Source organism: Anoplolepis gracilipes, chromosome 4, assembly GCF_047496725.1.
Source record: "Anoplolepis gracilipes chromosome 4, ASM4749672v1, whole genome shotgun sequence".
In the NCBI taxonomy this organism is placed as follows: Eukaryota; Metazoa; Arthropoda; class Insecta; order Hymenoptera; family Formicidae; genus Anoplolepis; species Anoplolepis gracilipes.
In genome coordinates, this window is record NC_132973.1 from 4,677,092 (window position 1) to 4,692,244 (window position 15,153).

Below are 15,153 nucleotides of genomic sequence, written 5' to 3' on the forward strand. Positions count from 1 at the left end.
TCAAAATAAATTATTTTATCTGAGATAAAATCTTATATTTCTTATCTAGATGATTTCAAGGTTATTTATGCAAAACACTGCCCATACAATAAAAATAGCGAAAAAGTAAAGGAATGTGGATATCGTTTTAATTTCAAGATAATCAGAAATAAATATTAATTGATATTATTGTATTACACGTCTTATAGCTCGTACTATGCAAAGCAGAATTCGTAAAACAACTGCAAAAACATGTCGAACGCTTTACTTCTCATCACCTAATTCGAAATTGTTCGAATAACGATGGACATGTGTCTTTTCTCGTTATATCGAAGAAGAGACGCACAATCATTAGATTTGAACTCTACTACTACTTTCAATTATACATAGTCAATTGATTGATCGATTCACTAATCCAACATTAATCGGTCTAACAAACTGACATTGTGTTTTCGATAAATTTTTCCATTTTTAATTAAATCTTGCTAAAAAATCGATTTTTCTAAAAATGAATTCAAGATTCTTTCTGTTACGTTTTAAATGATTTTGATTGTAACAGAAGCTTTATCCGAAAAAAAGATCGGTTGTTAAACTCCTCAAGAAATCTACTGTTAACATTTTATCTATGTGCTTCGTAAACCGCTTCAATATTCAACGAAAGGAACTTATTGTGTATCATCGTCAATGAGAACTGAAACAAGATATGGCGTGATGGGATTTTCGCCACGAGAAACGCCGCGTCGTAAAATAGAAAAGCGGTGAGAGCTTTGAAAGTCGTAGTTACGCCACTGGGTCGGCCGCTACAACCGGGATCGTCGAGATCTTTATATTCCTAGCGAAGAGAGAGAGCTGGTAGAAGCGGCACCGAGGGATGCAGTAAGAAGAGGCGGCGGGTGGAGGAGAAGGAAGGATAGAGAAACGGAGGTGGAGAAGTAGGACGAAGCAGAGAATAAGGAAGAGACACAGACGGAGATGGGGGTGAACAAGACGGAGAAAGACGATCCCGACATCCCGCCTTGGCGAGAGGAAGACAGGTCCACCTAGACGTCTCTCACAAGCGATTGTGAGAGGTCGACAGAGCGTTTTGTAACAAGAACCCGCCCGTCGGAGATATCGACTGTTCCGAGAGCTCTCGCGCCTGAAAAAGTAATAAGGCGCAAAGACGGATATAAAATTTGTTACGCCAACCCGAATTGATAGACTTGGTTCTGAGAGTGACGGAAATCCTCCCCCCCTCCCTCCCTCCCTCTCACCTCTTCCTCTTCTCTCCCAGAACTGGGAAGGGTGCCATCTTTTTGCAATCGATAACCAAGTTGTTTACCACTTAGTGTTTGGTGAACGGTGACCGAGAGATTGGTCAGCAAGAAACACTATTTGGATCGCGAATAAGTTCTAGCTTTATGGAAATGCATAAATTCACATGAACAGAACGAAAGAGTAAAGTCTAGCGGAAACTTTTTATTTGTTTAACATAAAGCTCGAAACGTGTGATCACATAATATTATTAACTTTTAAAAATCACATACAGATCATTTTGACCCTATCCAATATTTTATCAATAAAATATCCCAAAAGCCTTAATCAATAACAATTTTCTTTATTTATTTTTTAACTTTTGTTAAAAACATGATCATTTTTTCTACAAATGTCAATAAATATGTATAAATTTTTATAGATTTTTTTTTCAAGCACTTTAAGATAGCTAAAAGTGTGAGAAAATATTGTGATCAGGAACAAAAATGTGACCTACAAAAATTAAAAAATCAGTCAGTTTCTATTCTTTTGATGACGAAAAAATTGATTCTGATTTAATCAAAGAATTGGTAAAGATAAAAGTTTTCCTTAATGTAATAATAATCAAAATTCCGATATAATATTACACAGAGATGCTTTCTCTCTCTTTTTCCTTCTACTGATGCACAAATAAATACTAATGAATTTAAAGCAGTGAATGAAGCAATAAAAGTACGAACACTTACGCGCGAATTATCGAGTGCGAGGAATAGCCGGCAAACGTACGCGGCGCGAATCGAAAATAGCGCGAAAGGATGATGGATGAGGAATTCTCGTGGACGAGCGGGCTTCTCATTAGCCACTACGACGAGCAACTAGTTAGAAGTCCGGCGGCGTGGACGATAATCGACCAAGAAGTGCGCAGCTGGCCTCGCGTAATACTCGCCGACGTTTATTATTGTTATCTAATCGACGCTGTTAATACGCGAACGCGGATCGATAGTCGCGATTTAGAACGACGTGATATCTGCAGTCAGCGAAGAAACTACGATTCTCCAGCTGAGAAATTGATTCGATCGTTCAAAGCATAATGATAACGAGCCTTTTCGTTCCATCATTAAGCCTTCCATTATATGTATGTAGATACTTGTAGCTTCAGCTCTATAACATTGGGAAAAGATTTTTCATCGAGATAAAAATGCCATCAAATTTCCTGAGGGAAACAAAATTGATAGATTTATATATATATATATATATATATATATATATATATATATATATATATATTTCGGGAACGAAAATACTTGAAAAAGCTTCTAAAATATTACACAATTTAAATCGAGTTCTCGAATATTACATTATATGGCGATAAATAATAGACATGAAGATGGAGGTATTAAACATGCTGAAGAAAACGAGAAATACAAATTTTTCTTTGTGCTTTCAGGGGTAGCTAATAAAAATTACAATTGATAAAAAATCTTGATACATTTATTTCGCGAGAAAGTTATTGCGTGATTAAGGGATACGAGTAGTCGCATCGTTCGCATTCGATGAAGACAATCGTAGGCGCCCGTAGAGCGACGACAAATCACAGCGACGATCTTTTCAATTTCCAGCAGAAGGCGCAGCCCTCTCTTCTCGAGTTGACAGGTGGAACAGGTGAAGGGCGGAGCGGAGGGGTTGGATTGCACCGGGAAAAAACTGTGCTCGCGAAGTAATCGAAAAATACAGGAGCAGATCCATCAGGAAGTCCCGAGTTTTTTTAATATTATATCGGCGCGTTGCTGTTCGTGGAGCGAACGAGTGGACTATATTATATACGTATACGGTCGCGCTAGAGAAAGAAAGAGAGAGAGAGAGAGAGAGAGAGAGAGAGAGAGAGAGAGGGAGGGAGAGAGAGAGAGAGAGAGAGAGAGAGAGAGAGAGAGAGAGAGAGAGAGAGAGAGAGAAAGACAGAGAGGGAAAAAAGGGATACGTATAAGAGCGTAGCGAACGGACAGAAACGCGGGGGAGAGGGGAGGAGTGCGAATACAAAAACGAAAGAGGAAACGAAGCGCGGCGTTGGGGAAGAATAAGAGCGAGACAGAGAACGGGAACAACGTACCGACTGACCAACGGGGTTGGACAGTGACGAGCGGGTAGGTAGGTAGGTAGGACCCACAAAATAAACTGAAACCAGCCCTCTTCCCTTCCCCTCCCGCGCTGGTCCGCGCTATTCCTCGTGCTCTCATTCTGGCCGCGTCACCTCCGTGCCGCCTCACCTCCACACCGCCTCCACCTATTCTCTCGCGATATCCCCCTCGTAGTCCTCGTACTGCCGACCCAACCCCCGCTCGCTTTGTCGACCACCTCCGCGGGTGCCTCTCTACCTCGGCCAAATAAATTACACCGCCTCGTGACGCGAAAAAATCCAACGAGTTGCCAGAGAGTGAGTGAGTGGAGGAAGACGGGGTGGGAGGAAGAGGATGCACGATGCCGGGACCAAGGGGATGGATGGGTTGTATACGAGTGCGAGTGAGAGGAAAAAAGAGCAGATCCGAGAAAGAGGGCTGCTATCTTTCTGTCTCTTTTCTCTCTCTCTCTCTCTCTCTCTCTCTCTCTCTCTCTCTCTCGCAGAGGAGGTGGAGAGAGAGAGGGTGGATAAAGGCCAGCACGCGGGGCGGAAATAAAGAGAGAACGAAAAAAGTGGAAGAGGTTGGAGGTGGAGGTTGGGTACCGTGGTCCGCTTTAATTGGTTCGACGTGGTCAGATGAAAAATTCAACCACCCACCCATCCCAACACGTTCCAACGCTCTTTCTCTTCCTCTTCCTCCTCTTCCTCCTCCTGGTTCATCTCCACCTCCTCTTCGCGCTATCTTTCTCCGTTTCTCGTGCTATCCGTACTATCGTCCACCCTTTCACTCGCCGCCCGGATTCCCACCAGATGAATCTACCGTACATCTACGCGCATCTCGATGTCTGCACGTTTCTACGGATCAGAACGAGGAGACAAAGTTAAACCGGGCCGACCTCAACCGTCGTCTTCGTAAACACCCAACATCGATTCTGCCTTGAATCCAGCTACTACCATTCATTAGCGCGTCTAAACTCCACGCGAATTTCAATTAAATCCATAAAAACTGAAAACTTGTACGCACATTCAACGATACACGGTATATAAGCGCAACTTTTTTTTTTCGAATAAATAAAATAACAAAAATAAATCAAATCTTGCTCGTAAAATATCGTAACAAGAAATATAAAATAAATTCAATTTTAAGAAATAGCAATAAATTTCGAAAGGAATATAGCCAGCGTACATTTCTAAATAAATTCTAAATTTGAATTATAATAATTAATTAAATTGTTTTCGTACTTAGCTAACTTGTCACTTTATCGTACGTGATAATACGTCATCTATCTTACACCGTAGTGAAAATTTTTGTAGTTTTGCCATTTAACACGTTTGAGACTTTCCGTCTTCAATTTCATTCCGGCCGCTATAAAAAATGCACTTTGCCATCCGACACGCTTTTGAAACGTTATTTCACAACGAGCACTATCCTCCGTCGCATTACCGAGACCGCCGCGGGCGCGCGAGGTAGATCCCAGGATTTTATCGGGAATCTTTTTTGCCTCTCCACCCTTCGCAACGTAGTAGCGCCGGTGACAACGCCGGGATGACGATTAAGGGAAAATGAGGTCACCATCGGACACCCAGACACAATCAGACATCTCTTCATTTACACGGTACGCGAGTAGTTGCGCTAAATAAAAAGATGCGAGCGAAAAAAAAGATTACTACCGTCGAGTTGAAATGTGTTGCCACGAAAATATCAAGTTGATTCACTCTTACATTTATAAAGTCGCACATATTTTTATACTCTCTTGTAAAAATATATTGTATTATATATATATATATATATATATATATATATATATACACTTACCTACACACTCTGAAAAAAATTGCCTACGAATTCAGATATTTTTATCTAAATTTTCAGATCTGTTTAAAAATAACTTTTGACAATCTGTCTTAAGATCTATCATCAGAGTCGTTTTTCTAAAAGTTCAGGAGAATGTCTGAAAATTCAGGCACTCTGCTGAAAATTCAGACAGTGTGTTCGTAAGAAAACTTTAGACACTTTGTCTGCAGTTATTTTTTACAGCAGTGAAATTAATCATTTATTTAAGATGAACAGTTCAGATATTCTCTTAGTAAATGGCATTAAAATTTTTGAAATTTTACTTGGGATTTTACTTTCTCCAAGGACGATTCGATGATAGTACAAGACGAGAAATAGACCCTTTCCCTTCCCCATGATATAGCGATTTCATGTGGGGAACCGGCAGCAGCTTTCATCGCGACGGAAACAGGGCGTACGGTTGCTCCTTTGATTAATGCTTTCTCGGGGATGAAGCGATGGGATATAGGGAGATGGTGGTGTGCCGAGAGCTACGACTAATCCTCTCTCGACGTGCGCGTATATACGGAACTCGTACGGCAGACCTAAGAATCCGAACGTGGACATGAGCGAGAACTCATTTCCGGAAACGCCAACCTCTCTTCCTCTTTCTCTCTCTCTCTCTCTCTCTCTCTGCGTTTTCGTTGCTCTCGTGAATTACACACGACCGAACACGACTTGGCCAAGCTACTCGGCATCCATCAACACGCGTCGACAACAGTGGCGGATTTCTCAATAAACACACGTTTGAAGCTCCTATTGATTACGAGGATTCTCCGAAAAAAATTAATAAATTATTTAAAAAATAAATAGAAGGTAATAAATTAATTGCAGAAATAGATATAAAATCAGTTATACCAAAATAGTAAGGATCATATGCAATTTTTATAAAACGTTATTAGCAGAATAATGCATCGACTGTTTAAATTTTAAATGATTTGACCATTAGTTTTTGAGACATTTAATTCTAAAGATAGGATCTTATATATATAACTGCTTATAGCGCTAAATACAAACGGCATTATCAAAATAAAATAAAAAAGATACAATAGATATGATTATAGATAAAAAAATATTCAAGTTTTAGAATTATTATTTACGAATAACTGTAAAAAAATGAAAATTTTTTACCATCTCTTTAAAAGATACAATGAAAAATATTGTATTTTTACAGTAAAAAATATTATATTTTGTTATATAAATGTTTCATACATATACACACATCTGACAATTAAATATTATACAAAACAAATCTAATTTTCAATTTATAAAAAATTTATGTCTTTCTAATCTAACCTAACAATAAGCATAGATATTTCCCGCTCCCGAAAAATGACTGATTAACTTCCTAGCCGCGAAAAAATATTAAAAAATAACATATTCCTGAATGTATAAAAATATTTTATTTTAGTTTCTAAAGCTCAGATAATAATGATAAAAATATTTTATTTCAGTTTCCAGATTTCTTTCCAATATAATAATGACAAATAATATTTATATTCCACATTACGATAAATACAAACGGAGTATAAGTAGAATTCTTTATATTTGCTCTGACAGTTATAATTGAAACGTTAAGGATATCATAAAATCGTTTTTCATTTATCGTGACTTCAATACGGTTGCGAGGAAATGCAGCTGATGACCAGGTCCGTTCGATGTCTCAACTTCAAACAAACTTCCCCTCTTGACACTCTTGGGACCGAAGAGATTGCCCGTGTAAACGACGCGTCGTTAGTGCGTCGAGAAAGAAGGAACGATAATACGAGAGCGTGATGGAAAGGGGAAAAATGTGGGGTTCCCGCGGTTCCTTGCTTTCTACCAGCAGCTTGATAGCGACAATTGGTCGCGACAACTACACAGTTGTCCAAGTCAGAAACAATTTTAACAGTGTTGATCCGAGGTTATCAGAGAGCAAATAACCCCTGAGAAATATATTCTTCGAAAACCGAAAATATAACTGAAGAACAAACAAAATAATGTAACGTTCTTTGCATATTATAATGTGCTTTTTTCGTGAAGTAATTTATTATTTAGCATTTATATTTTATAGGTAATTTAATTTCTTTTCTTCTTCATCCGCATGAGTCGTGCAACGCGAATTTGCAAAAAAAAAAAAAAAAGTAACATTATAAAAAGTTGAGCATCATTAAACCATTCAACTCTCTCTCTCTCTCTCTCTCTCTCTCTCTCTCTCTCTCTCTCTCTCTCTCTCTCTCTCTCTCTCTCTCTCTCTTTGCCACTTTTTCCTATCATCAAAGTGAAAGAGATATAACTCGTTCGAATTACATGACTCATCCTATATAATAGATGGCTACCACATTTCTCGACGATTTTACAACACATACTAAATAGATGATTAACTCAAATCTACAAATCTAGCCGCGCGAAAAAGAAGGGAGATACATACATAATCGGCTGATGGATTCGTTCTGCAATCGTCGCGAAAGATGCGTCGAAGGAAAAAAACCGACAGGGCAAAATGAAGGGAGCTAAAAAGAGAGTAAGCGAGACGCTTGCACAGGTAAGGGAGCAGCTGAGAAAAATAATCCAATTTAGCGCTGTGCGCGACCCGGCTAACTGTTCGCCTGTTTTCACGCTTTTTAATTATACGCCCTTCCCTTGCCTCTTCTTTTGCTTCGCGTCCCGTCCGTCGGTCCGTGTTTGCGTCTCTCATGAAGAGTCTTCTCGCGCGTTGCGCGCTTTGTCGTCGCGATATTCCGGACAAAGAAACGCGAAATTTTACTTCAGGTTAGACATTAAGCAAAATAGACGACTGAGCGTCCGACTTAGCAAGGAGGAGTTACGATTCCTGTGAATTGGATAGAAGAGATCAGAGGTCAGGTCCTTTTTTCCGCCTTTGCAGCGAGTGAGGGGTAATCCAATTTCAACGGAAACTTCGGCAACGCATGATTGCGTTTGGGACGCTCTCGCAGCTCTCGCAGCTCTCGCTCTCGCCGACGAGAAGCCGATAGATAGATAGGCACACGCGAGAGACTATCGGCAGGATATACTTTCCATTCACATTTTTTCCTTTTTCCTCCCTTTTTTTTCACGATAGATTCGACGGGGTTAAGTGGAAGTTAGCATCGATGCTCTCCTATCCCTTTTTGCGCGAGCCCAACTCTAAACTCGGCCCTTTTATTACTCTTGCGTTTACTTTCCGGCGATATAACGCGTGCGCCCCTTTACTCAACCTCTCTTCCCCTTCCCCTTCGGTCGTCGAGAGTGTCGGCCGTTTTATCGGCTTTCGACGTCGCTGCAATTAGCATTTTAATTCTCGGCTAACGCCGCCGGTAGTGATGCACTACTCTTCCTACGCTGACAATGAGTCTCCCCAGAGTTAAGTGTGCACTGACCAACCGGTAATATTCAATGCACAGTACGCACCTGTTACCGATATACGTAAATTCTCTCTAAACTTCTGACGTCTCGAAGAAAAAAGGACGCTTTCGTAAAACTATGATACCAAGTATATAACTGGAAAAGTATTTAATTCAAAAAGCACTTGATGAAATTGGACTTTATATGTCATTTTAAAAACATTTCAATATCAATTACAAAAATATGTAATAAAATATTAAGGTTTTCGTTTAAAAAAAAAATAATAATAATAAAGTTGATCTTAATCTAACTTTGGCAACGTCACTCAAACTTATACTGTTATTGAATGCGTCTTTTTAAACCTTATGACTCTTGTCTGAAGTATTGTTTATGATATGAATATTCGATCGTTTTTCCACCTTGTATAATCAATGATAAAATTAAAGATAAAAGTATATTTATAATTTTATATGCGTTGGATGTATGTGTTGCTATGTATATGTGTGTATTTGACATTTCCAATATTTGACATAAAAATTACAAATAAAACATTATCTCGAATTGAAAGTAGGCTTAAAATCATTCTGTTACAAGTTACAGTCTCTACTTTTCTTACAATTTCAAACCCGATCGAATTGCCGATCGATCGGAGGTGCGGGCGCAAAACGGGGATGATAGTTTCAGATACCGGTACGGATAATGGATATACTCACGTGTCCTAGCTTCTCCTCCTTCCGCCTCTTGGGGTCGCCCTCGAGGTCGGGTGTGCGGCTGCGAAATTTCTCGGGTGGCGAGACCGAGCGATGGCCGAGTCTCTCGTCCGGCAAAGCGATCGGCTTACGGTCCTCGGGCGTCTCCGCGGCCGCGCGATGCTGCTGCAGATCGGCAGGCTTCAACAGCGCCTGCGCCTGTGCCTGAACCGCAGCTGCGGCCGCGGGATGCGGCGGCGGCGCCAAGTGCGGCGGCACACCCGCGGCTGCGGCCGCCGCGGCCGCACCTGCGAAGCCCAGCAGACCGCCCGGCGGAAGACCGCCGACCACCGCGCCGTGGGGCAGTTGCTGCGCATGGATCTGTTGCTGTGACATCAAGACAAAAGGATAACACGATAATACTGATGATGAACTTTTTTTTTTCTTTTCCTACATCATTTTTTTTTACAAAATTCTCCATTAAGGAGAAACTGAATGGATCAGCTACATCGATAGTTCATCGCCAAAAATAACTGCAGACAAAGTGTCTGAAGTTTTCTTGCAGACACACTGTCCGAATTTTCAAACATTCTTTTAAACTTTTAGAAAAATGCCTTTGATTAACCCTTTGAGTCACGAATTTTTCTAATTGTCAATATTTTTATAAAATTTGGTATATAAGGGTTTTTGGGATCGCTGATTACGAATCCGTTGTCAGATTTTCAAAATTCAAGATAGTGGATCCAATATGGCAGATGAGATTTTTAAAATTTTACTTCCGCTATATTGGATCCCTATATTAAATTTTGAAAATTAAATTTTTTTTTCTTTAGATTCAGATTCTGCGATCTAAAAAAACCTTTAGAGAAAAAATTTAAAAAAGAATACGACTGTTACTTTTAATTTAGAACAGAAAATATTGTTTTTTTATATATTTTTTATCAAAAAAAGGAGGATTTAACAAAAGCAACACGGTGGAAAATTCTAAAAAAATTCTGAAAAATACTTTACAGTGTATTAAGATTATAAAAAAATTGCCGTATTTATTGTCATAATAGATTAGTAGAAAATGCATTTTTTCGTAAAAAAGTACTAATTTTGACTGTTTGTTTATATATGGTATTTTTGCAATTAACAATTAATGACTGTTTATATTTTTTTACACTTATTGATGTTCTAGAGACTCTGTAGAAACAAAAAATCCAGTATTTGTTGATAAAAAAGTAGTTAAAACAATAAAAAACTACGAAAAAAAGGTGAGTCTCTGGGTGACCCGCTGTGACTCAAAGGATTAAGACAGATTGTCTGAAACTTACTTTTAAACGGCCAGATATGAAAATTTAAACAAAAATGTGTCTGAATTCTTATATACATAGGTATAGGCAATATTTTGCAGTTTAATAAATCTAATACATTTCGAAATTTAAGAATTTAACATTGCACAAAGCACTCTTAGCCTTTTAAATATAAAATTAATAATTAATTTGAGTTAAAATAAAGATTTGTACTGTAGATTATAATTTAATCTTTCAAAATTATCAATATTATCTTATTGAACTAGCTTTTTTTACGATGATTGGATTGCGAAAATTGTATAGTGACTTTACAAAATTCATGAAAATAAAAATTTTAATTCTATAGAACAAATTTTCAACTCATAAATTATATTATTAATTTTATATTTTAAAAGACTAAAAATGAACAATGATAAATTCATTAATCTTGAAATATATTAGATTTATTAACTTTTGACGTAGCTGATCTAGTTTCTCCTTAAATCCTTATTTATTTCTAATACATTAAACGCCGAATCGGTATTATAATATCGACTTGTCACATCAAAGGTATCTGATAATACTTAAAATCGCGTATATTAGTAAAAAGATTAGACAAAAGAAAAAATTTGAACTCTTTTACAATCACAGACATGCAATTTCTAAACAGCCTTTTGTAGAATCTAATCGTGCAATTCGCACGATGATTATGTAAAAATATTCTCTTTTTTATCAATAGCGCATATTTTTTATTACACTTTTATCGACAATGCATTGCGAAAACTTTTAAGTAAATCATATGAGGTTTCGAATCGTCATTTTCTAGAGAATGACACAAAAATTTTATCAATATAAAGATTTATATTACATTTTATATATCAAACGTAATGTAAAATACTCACCAAAAGTTGCTGAAGGCCTTGCTGTTGTTGCTGCTGCAAGAATTAAAGAGAAATGAACAAATAACAGTTCGATTATAAGTAATTAAATTAAAATATTGAAATCTCTCGCCCGAATTATTCATTTACATAAAGTATTTTTTGAAATATACTTTTTACCATCTTCATCGTTAAAATCGATAACGTTAAAGTTTTATGTCAAAAACTTGACTACTTGAGCTACTTACCCCGATAATGGCGTTCAGTTCGGACATGGTTACTTGTTTCGCCCTCTCCACAGCGTTGGCCACCTGCTGCTGATGCTGCAATGCCATGCTATCATTATCGCGTCGTCGTCACACTCGATTGTGAGATCGCACGGCACGCATGCCAGACAGAAAGTCAAAAACTCACCTCTTGCGCCAGGAACGGAAGTACTTGCGCGATTATCGCGTTCAGCCTCTTGGCGATTTCTGTCTGCAAACATATGACGGATAATCGGATAAACGTTCAGCCTGTGTCTTCTACTAATTAAGCAAGCAATTTGTTTTATAAATCGTCTTGGAAATAGCGTAAGTAAAAATAATTGCAACTTTGAAAAAAATAAAATGTACATTATTTTTCTGAAGCGTAATATTCCCCCCCCCCCTCTGCCTCCCCCCCCCCCCCAAGAGAATATGTAACATCTAAATAACAGATGTGAGATGACGAATTTGTTTTTACACATTCGTAAGTGTGTGTACATTTTTTCACAATTTCAATTAGCTATCTCCATTTTTCAAGATTATGGACCAACACACGTCAATTCCAGATTGATCATCCATTTGTAAAATTGCGCGAGTATAATGTCGAGAATTTGTACGAAATTTAATATCGCATGGGTAAGTAGGTTTAACACCGTCATATATTATGCTTTGAATTCGAGGAATTAGTTGAAAAATCAAGGGCAATCGCGATACGACAGAGCTAAAGAGCGATCCAAATCGTATCGTGTATGTACAAACATATATACAGGGTGTCCCATTTTAATTCCTCCAGTGAAATATCTCGAAAAATATGGAAAATTCCAGGCTTGGTTTTCGAGATATTCGACTGGAGCAATTAAAATGGGACACCCTGTATATGTAACGCGTAGGACACGCGTGTCGCGTCGTTCGGAGGTTACGTCGTGATGTACTCGTAATTACATGTCGCAGAACGACGATTGCTCGAACAAACATACGCGAGCTCAACTCAACCTACTCTTGTATAACGAGCGGCTACTCATTAATGCGCGCCGATCGAATCGATTGGTGATTAATCTCACGCGATCGTCATGTGACGTTCAAATAATCGTAGTATAAAAGATATATAGATGTACCGCTTAACTATACATAATCAATTCAATAAATAAATAAATATCTTTCTTCTTTTAATAATATATGTTAAATCGGAAAATCTCTCTCTCTCTCTCTCTCTCTCTCTCTCTCTCTCTCTCTCTCTCTCTCTCTCTCTCTCACGTGGTTATATTTAATCGACTATAAATTATTTTATATAATCTTTACCAACAACTGACGGTGGTTAATTAGCGAGAGTGAGATCGCGCATATAATTATTTATAGTATTGGTTTTGCCGATATTACCTCGCGATATTTCCACGTCAGGCGAATCGGGCGCGTAGATCTAAAAGTTGAGAGACCGAAAAAAAATGTCATCGTTCCCACGGGGAACAGAAAGATGGAAAACTGCCGCGTCCACGTCAGTTCGATTTCGCCCTGTTCGACAGTAGGTGGCAAAGGGGGCGAGTGGGAGGGAGTCGGGACGGATAGGTAGGTAGGTGAGTGGGTGTAGAAGAAGGGCGGGCGACGAAAAAAGGTTCGACGAAAAAATGGAGAGAGGATGCGAGGGCGAGGGCGAGGGGGAGGGGGAGGAGGATGGTGTCGGGGGTTGCGGGAGGTGGTTGGTCGGAGGCGGCGGTCGGGAGACGAGGAGAATTTGCAGGACGCGAGCGACGCAGAGCGAGTGTTGTCCAGCACGAAAAAATGGTTATTCCTTCTCGAATGTGCCCGATGCACATGCACGTTTTCCCGCAAAACGGATGGCCGGGATGGCGGAGATGCGGGGTGCGAAGCGGCGGGCAGGAGAACCAAGTGAGTTGACGAGGGGGACGAGGACGAAAGGAGGGGTATAGAGATGACCGAACGAGAGGTGGATGGAAGGAGGAAGTGGTGGATGTGGAGGTAGAGGAGGACGAGGAGGAGGAGGTAACATTGAGATTAGCAACGGGTAAAAAATCGATGTCATCGCCCCCAGCCCTCGCGCTCTCTGTGCTCTCGTCCGACTCAACCCTCTGCTACCTCCACAGGGCAAAATAAAAGAACTCGAATACACGACCCCTAGGAGGGTGTATGCGCGCGCGCGACATAGGTGTCCGTGCGAGCAAGCGCAAGCGTGTGTACACGCGCTCGCTCTCTCCCTCCCTCCCCCCCTCTCTCTCTCTCTCTCTCTCTCGCTCGCTCACACCCTGACACGTGTGTACGGACGAGAGAGCGCTGGAAAAGCGACCCCCGACCGCCGAAAGAGAGCACATGAGAGAGAGGTTGCGTATCGAAAGAGAAAGAGAGTGGGAGAATGATAAAAAAAAAAAAAAAAAAAAAAAAAAAAAAAAAAAAAACAGAAAAAGGGAAAGAGAGAGAGCGAGAGAGGGCGAGAGAGGTCCAGAGAGAAAGAGGGTAAAAGACAGAACGCCCAGATAGATAGACGTATATATGCATGAAGGCAGGAAGAACTGGAAAGGCAGGGTGAGTTATATGCAATTGGTCAGCCTGCACATTTTTTATCGGGCGCCGGGCGTACCCGCGATGGGAAATGGTAGTTACTCTCGTATCGACGAACAACGCCAGCAACAACGCCGTGGCAATATTCTTTCAAAGAGAATACGCGCTTTTTCGGTAGAATCCTGTCGTCGACTCGAAATTTTAACTTGGCAGATTCCCTCGCGTTAGGGCTGATGCAATTCTCTCTCTCTCTCTCCTCTCCCTCGCAGCAATCTCTCAACTTGATTCTCTCTTCTAGGATGCAACAACCATTTGATCGTTTATCCAAGAATAAAAAAAAAATTTTGCTTTATATATATTCACGAAATTATCTATTTTATGACAAATCGAAAAATAAAAGAAGATCAAATCGATTTTCTCTTTCCCACAATTTATTCTTACTACATTCTTTTATCAATCGTTTTAACATTTTGTCTGGTATAATAAAGAGATATCGCGATGAATGTTTTACCTCACTTTCCCGATATTGGCTTCTCTATTCTCTATTTTCTTTGGCCTTTTCGCGACTCTTCAAAGACTTATACAATAATCCGATTTCGTGATCGCATAATGCATCCGCGACATATTGCCGTAGATGGTGGCTTGACAACGAGTTGGACAACGAGCAGGTGGCAGCCGTGCCGAAGGACAACCCTTTCAATTAAGCGATAAGCGCTATCGGACAGACATGGCCGGCGGCCGAATGTACGTTACGTTACGTACGATTCGATGGATAAATAGGGCGAAAACGTAATGCCAGAACGCGATGTATTTTTAGCTACCTTCCGTCTCTACGATTCTCGCCGCCATCGCCTCGCTACCCTGATTCGCTCAGTTTATCCCGTTCTTCCTCTTCCGCGCTTTTCTTTTGCGTAATCGCGGACGTTTTTTGCGAGCCGTCCATTTTTCTCCGCACCACTGCAAATCTCATTTCCCGCGAAGATCGCTTGATGGAATCCGACGGGACGGACTCGAGAATCCAATAGAGCGATTGATAAAAAGGTTTTATCACCGATATTATCGAACGATAT

The 15,153-nt window shown here is 39.8% G+C and overlaps 1 protein-coding gene across 5 annotated transcripts in view; it reads right to left on the bottom strand.

Moving 5' to 3' along the window:
- Nucleotides 1-15,153, bottom strand: part of Gro (TLE family member transcriptional corepressor groucho) — a 77,239-nt gene that overhangs the window by 17,242 nt on the left and 44,844 nt on the right. For 4 of the 5 annotated variants that reach the window (XM_072890772.1, XM_072890771.1, XM_072890773.1 and 1 more), the window contains exons 6-9: nt 11,742-11,804; nt 11,576-11,650; nt 11,352-11,384; nt 9,200-9,562 (exon numbers count right to left, since the gene is read on the bottom strand). In XM_072890772.1, coding sequence (XP_072746873.1) covers nt 9,200-9,562; nt 11,352-11,384; nt 11,576-11,650; nt 11,742-11,804 — 534 coding nt within the window. Of the gene's footprint in view, nt 1-9,199; nt 9,563-11,351; nt 11,385-11,575; nt 11,664-11,741; nt 11,805-15,153 lie in introns of all 5 variants that reach the window. The other variant, XM_072890775.1, reaches the window with a different exon arrangement.